At 32.0% G+C, this 6,129-nt stretch overlaps 1 protein-coding gene across 1 annotated transcript; it reads left to right on the forward strand.

Moving 5' to 3' along the window:
* The first annotated feature begins 1,163 nt into the window (after positions 1–1,163).
* On the forward strand, positions 1,164–3,788 carry LOC131666717 (cyclic AMP-dependent transcription factor ATF-2). Its single transcript, XM_058939576.1, has 7 exons — positions 1,164–1,298; positions 1,384–1,477; positions 1,831–1,976; positions 2,073–2,377; positions 2,445–2,649; positions 2,739–3,084; positions 3,163–3,788. Exons 1-7 carry the CDS (start codon positions 1,248–1,250, stop codon positions 3,564–3,566), a joined length of 1,551 nt encoding a protein of 516 aa, XP_058795559.1. The 5' UTR covers positions 1,164–1,247; the 3' UTR covers positions 3,567–3,788.
* Positions 3,789–6,129: the final 2,341 nt, after the last annotated feature.

Consider the following 6,129-nt stretch of genomic DNA (forward strand, 5'->3'; position numbering starts at 1 on the left):
GAATTTAATGTTTAATAAGTAAGCGCCGACAGGTATACGTTATATTAAAATAAATAAATAAATTGGAGTTCTGAAGGTATGGCTAAATTGGCTAATGAGTATGTAGCTACTATTAAAATTAAGCATTGATAATAGAATGTAAAGCTTTGATAAAAAATCTATTGGCCAATAGAATGATAAGAAATCTATAGATTATTATAAAATATTTCGCAATGCACATGAGTACGATGACAGTTCATTAGCAAATTGATCCTAGTTAATGATTGCACATTTCAAAATAAACAAGTTTTCGCAAGTATATTCCATAATTATAGCGTTATTGTATTGATCTTTTATCACGTTGACTTTAAACAATTTTTCATTATCCGATCATTCAAGTGCTAGATAACGATGCGTTATTCCATAATAAGAATCCTACGGAATTTTACTGCATACAATATTCAAATATTCGGTAGCAACCAACATTAATTGTTAATAATTATAAGGATTTCTAATTCGTTGGTGTAATCTGTGACATTTAGTAAAGATATAGGTTCCTCATATCTGACGTACCAGTTTTAGCGAACAGAGCTACCATTGACAAATGCTCCGAAGTCACAGCCGCTGCCCACGACAATGTGATCCATTGGTAGATAAAGGCTTGACTCCGGATAACCGAATCGATCCCACTCTACAAGCATCGTAGTACAAGTCGACCTCCATTCAAGTTACATGTATGTCCGTGCTATAAATTTCCGATATCGGTCACAATTTTTTCAACACTTTTACTCGCTACTTTTCGTATTGTAGACTTCAAGGCTAATTTCAATTTGAGACTGATATACTACGCAAGTTTATCACTTTTGCATAAGCAAATTGATCGTTTTCAAAAAATGCTGGTCCTGGTATCTTTTACACAAGACTATGTATTATTCATGAGAACCCAGCTGTCAATATCATGAAGTGATCGGTTGCCTGCTATCAACATGTATTTGTATGTCTATATAGAGGCGCCTTAAAACAATAGAAATCATGAAAATTAGTAAAGTATACTTAAATTCATCGCCTAGACGATTTTACCGGTAAAAGGGGATTTTGGCGTCACCTGGTATCTCGCGAGTGAACAAACAAATGTCAGCTGCTGCGACTGAGCAGGCGCAGGCTGCAGCTGAGTATTTGTGTGTAATCAACATAATAGAATTCCGAATTGTTCGGCTTCGTTCGCTTTTGTACATAATAAAACCTGACATCGTTACACATGCATCAAAATGAATCACTCGGAAAAGCCATTCGCTTGCACAACCGAAGGCTGCAATATGGTAAGTTGAATACATAACATTCGTGCGACTCGATTAGAACGTTTGTCTTAACCTCTCTCATTGTTGTTTTCAATTCATTGTTTAGAGTTTTGTCAACGAAGATCATTTAACCGTCCACAAAAAGAAGCACGACATGATGTTGAACCTTGGAATTAATAACAAGACCAATTTTTTCATTGGTGAGACTAATTTTGTTATTGGTCTGTACAACCCCTCTTAACTACATATCATATAGGATGCTAGAATGATTACTATTAATTCATTTCTTTTATTACAAAAGGTTTATATTTTTGTGAGTTAATTTATTTAGATTGAACGATGTAAGGTTTACAAATTGTATCATATACTTTGTTATATCTTTGTCCTATCAATAACATATCATACTATATTCTGGAATATGATCTATATGTTTATAGTATAGATGGATTAGCTTATTGTACGTATATTAATTGAATTAAATAATTCATAAACTTCTTGTTCTAGTACATATTGTTACTGCTTTAAAATGACTTATTCATCTTTTATCTTATAGCTGATCAAACGCCAACACCTACAAGATTTATAAGAAATTGTGAAGAAGTTGGTCTTTTTCAAGATCTTCAAAATGACAATCCTTTTGAAGAAACTTTTCGAAGAGCTGTTGAAACTGGAAAAAGTGGAGTTCTTACTATACCTGACGTAAGCTTAACATTTTCAAATTCTTATTTAAATTATTTACTAAAAGATATATCGTAATTAATAAGTACTCATATTCATTACATGTGAACATTTCAGGTTGACAATGATGATACACTCCATACTCCAAGTATTTTTTCTTCTATTACGACTGAATGCAATGCCTCTATTGCAAATACAACTACAAGCATTCACATTGTAAAACCAGATATAAAACATCAGACAGAGTTATCGTTGATAACAACCCCAATAATTAAGGAAACAAATGTTGAAACTAAAGTGCAATATGTAGAAAAAAATGATGAATCATCTATAGACACTGTTTTGAAAAAAACTCAAACCGTACAACCTACCTCAGAAATATTATTGTCAGATAATAGTAATTTAGTAAAACCAGATGCTTTGTGAGTAATATATTATTTACATATGATATTTTGTTGAATTTTTTTAAAGTAATATTTTTTTGTTTAGACCTATCGATGATGCAGAAATGCAACTTCTACTAAAAATACAGGATGGAAAGGTTTTAAGATTTATTGCTGCACCTGCAGCTGAACTACAAGAAGAAACTATGAAGCCACAAATGAATGAACTAATCGAGAGTAAAATTACTGTTAAAAGTAATTCCAATAAATCAAAAACAAATCCAGATCAAAAATTGTGTGCAGCTAAAATAGTAATTTTTTAATTTAAATACCAGAGAGTCATATCTATATATTTGATTCGTTTCTCTTCTTAATTCACCTTTTATTTTGTTGATTTCAGAAGTTGAAGCAAGTGCTTCCAAAAAATGGTACTGTGATTGAAGACAGAGCAACACAAAATAATAAAAATGAAAACAAACTAGTCGAACACGTAAAAGAAAAGCGATATAATCACATTGACCTTTACAGAAAACAAGCTATTTTAGAAAGGAATCGGGCTAGTTCAATGCGAGCTCGAGCAAAGAGAAAAGCTTGGATAGAACAATTGCAAGATTCTTTAAAAACTGCAAATCAAACAAATGCAAATTTACAGGCTCAAGTAAAATCCCTTCACAACCAAGTTGCAAAATTAAAAACATTGTTATTAGCTCATAAAGATTGTCCTGTAACAAAAGCTATGGAAGGAGGTATAAATTTTCATAAATTATATTTATTTTGTCTATTTAAAAATATGTATGATTATTTTACATCAATTTTTATTACAGGAAATGGAATAATAGTTGGTTCTAAAATATTGACAATAAACCCAGATGAAATGAAACAAATTCCAGTTATGTCAAGAGTGGTGCAGTCTATAAAACGTCTCAATACGGAAAAATTAATAGTGCCGAAAAAGAAACCACTGATATTGTCTTGCGTAAAAACTCCTATCATCTTACCAAAATCGAACTCTACAGCAAATACTATCACTCTTCATGGACCAGATTGCATTAAAACTATACCTACCATCAGTATTGTTTCACCACTTGTTACGCAGACTTCTACTACTAAACAGATTTTAAGTTTTATGCCTACTGATGTCACAGAAGTTTCTTTGGCACAAGATAGTCCTATTATAGAGCATGAGGATTTAAAGAAAGATATAATTTCTGAGAATACTATAACATGAAGCCACAATGTGGTTAAGTGAAAGACTGGTATATTATTAATTGCTATAACTTTGTATGGAAACAAAAAAAAGCCAAAAATGTGATACTATTTAATAATTTATAAAGTAATGTATTTGATGTAAAAAATTTGTAATTATTTGTTTGTACAGTTTTTTTTATATTTATAAAATAACTTAAGCATCATATCATTTCGAAAGATATTTTTTGAAAGAATTAATTTATAATTTTATTATTTTACAAAATTACGTATATTAATTGGAGTATTCTTAATTTTATCAATGTTATTAATTTTTAAATAAATAAGAACAAGATTTGTTGCAAAACAATTTTATTAAAGTATTTGAAACAATTTCAAGTGTTTTAGTGACATATAACAATCAATATTATGTATTATAAATTACAAAGAAATAGTGATTGAAAACTGTGTAATTTCATGTTGATAAAACTGTATTGTTCTTTGAAATAATTTAAATGTGTCATAATGACAACTAGATGTACCATGTGAATGAAAATAATTTATGACAATTTTTCAACATAAAATGCTAATTTTGTGAAATGTATAAGTCATGTGTATCATTACTAATTCCCATAATTAATTCGTTAATAATTTCTTTAAACTACAAAGAAAAAAATCTCATAACTCATATAAGATTGTTTATTTAAATACAATTAGTAAGTAATATCAGTACAAAATATACCATATAAATAAAACTTACACATGAATAAAATAGTATTGTATTATATTATCATATATAATTGATATATTGCGATATATTTTTATATTTCGGCACTATTAGCTTACAAGTATATATGCAAATACTATTTTTATTGAAGTTTTTTTTCAATTTTCCAATTTATAATTGAATTTTTTGTTACTATCCCACGGAGTATCTGTAACCCTTGGGCCCTTATCAGTTCTCCGTCCAGTAGATTCAAATATTAACACTCGACAAGAGAATGACAAGGGACTTTGGGCACGCTCTTCATATTTTATAACTATTCTAGTATCTTGTAATTTATTGTTCCCAGCCATCAAATAATAAATTTATTATAACTGTTTGTAGACTTTGTGCCTAAAAATAAAAATTTTTATAATTTCAGATGTTAATAAAAATGTTTTATATTTTGAACATCAATAAAAACTCTTCAGTAAAAGTTTTACTGAACATTTTTTTCACACTTCTAGTTATCACTGTATTCTGAGCCTAGCAAGATTATACAATGTGTAGGGTTGTGGTTGCTGTGTAAACATCACTGCAGGCTTTCCTGCACAGATAAGTAAAATATAAGATAAGAGAAATAGTTGGTTTGCTTTACATTCTTGAAAATTTGTACTAATTATATGAACATTACATAATTTCATTTATTTTTTTTTTCAAAATTCATCACCTTTGAGAATAATTAACAAAATTTAATTATTTTCTATGAATCGCAAATGACATTGTTGTTAATTAAAAGATATAAAATACTTTTTCAAGGTATACTATGTTACATACAAATTAACTTGGTAAAGACGCGTGAACCTATCGTTTAGCATCATTGTTTGATGAATGGATTCTTTGTCTTGGTTGAGTCAAGTATTACTCATAATTATCAGTCGAGATCTTGATATATACACAACGATATACTCACTTGACTAACGTACCCATACATAGAATCATTCAAAAACTATTGAATAATCATCACAGTTACGTTCGATTATAAGTTAAAAAGAGTAATTTTTAGAATCGCAAGATAAAAATGAGCATTTCGTAATCACCGTGCATTACGATTAATGAAATTTCGGAACAGATATAAGCCGCTTGTCGAATAAACGTGATTAATCAATTGAATTCGTTGCAAAGCTCGGACCTAATTCACAAGTCGGTCTGGTATACCTAGTAGTTCGCAATCACACAGAGAGCACGAGTTACTTCACTGGAAAAGTCTAATCACGCACGATTGAAAAATTCTCAGAACATATAAAAAGAGAGGCGAGAGGGAGAGACGGCATGAAACTGATGGCATGAAAGTTGGCCGGTGGAACTTGGCGAATTGTTGCCGCATTATTTATATCCGCTAGCTCGCAGGCATATGTGCACCGAGTCGATGTGTAATAAGTGCAGAGAAAATGTGCGTGTGTATGCGTGCTTTCCCGTGCGGCGGTGCGGCCATGTTTGTTCTGTATCTTGCCGACACACGCGCCTTGTCCCCGCAGCGGGCTCACGTGGCTCTCGGCAAAGAGCTTTGCATTTTTTTACACAACGTTCACTTGCTTTCACTTGCACAACTTCCATTCTCGAACGCTCGCGCAAGTTAAAGGGAAGGTGAGAACGCGAGACGACCACTGTTGGAGAGGGAACGGCTTGAAAGCTCCGTAGATGACTATTGCGAGGCTAGAGCACACGTAACTATAGCAGCAGCAACAGTAGCGAATATACGAGATACAGCGCACGAAAAGTTTAGCACGCTCGGTAACGGCGGCCGAACAGAGACTGCGAGTGCGCGAGAAGGGAGCTGTGCTCGGCTCGGTTCTCGAGTCTTGCGCGCACGCACAGCTGCGTTTGCTCGCAGCGAGAGAGC

This window comes from Phymastichus coffea, unplaced genomic scaffold (assembly GCF_024137745.1).
Source record: "Phymastichus coffea isolate CEN01 unplaced genomic scaffold, Cenicafe_Pcof_1.1 PCOF00060, whole genome shotgun sequence".
NCBI classification, from domain to species: Eukaryota; Metazoa; Arthropoda; class Insecta; order Hymenoptera; family Eulophidae; genus Phymastichus; species Phymastichus coffea.

What these genes read in the sequence shown, in the direction of transcription:
- LOC131666717 (XM_058939576.1), top strand. Translation starts at nt 1,248, where the DNA reads ATGAATCACTCGGAAAAGCCATTCGCTTGCACAACCGAAGGCTGCAAT. An exon ending in GAGTTCTTACTATACCTGAC is followed by an intron (nt 1,977 to 2,072) that starts GTAAGCTTAACA and finishes TGAACATTTCAG; the next exon opens with GTTGACAATGATGATACACT. An exon ending in TTAGTAAAACCAGATGCTTT is followed by an intron (nt 2,378 to 2,444) that starts GTGAGTAATATA and finishes TTTTTTGTTTAG; the next exon opens with ACCTATCGATGATGCAGAAA.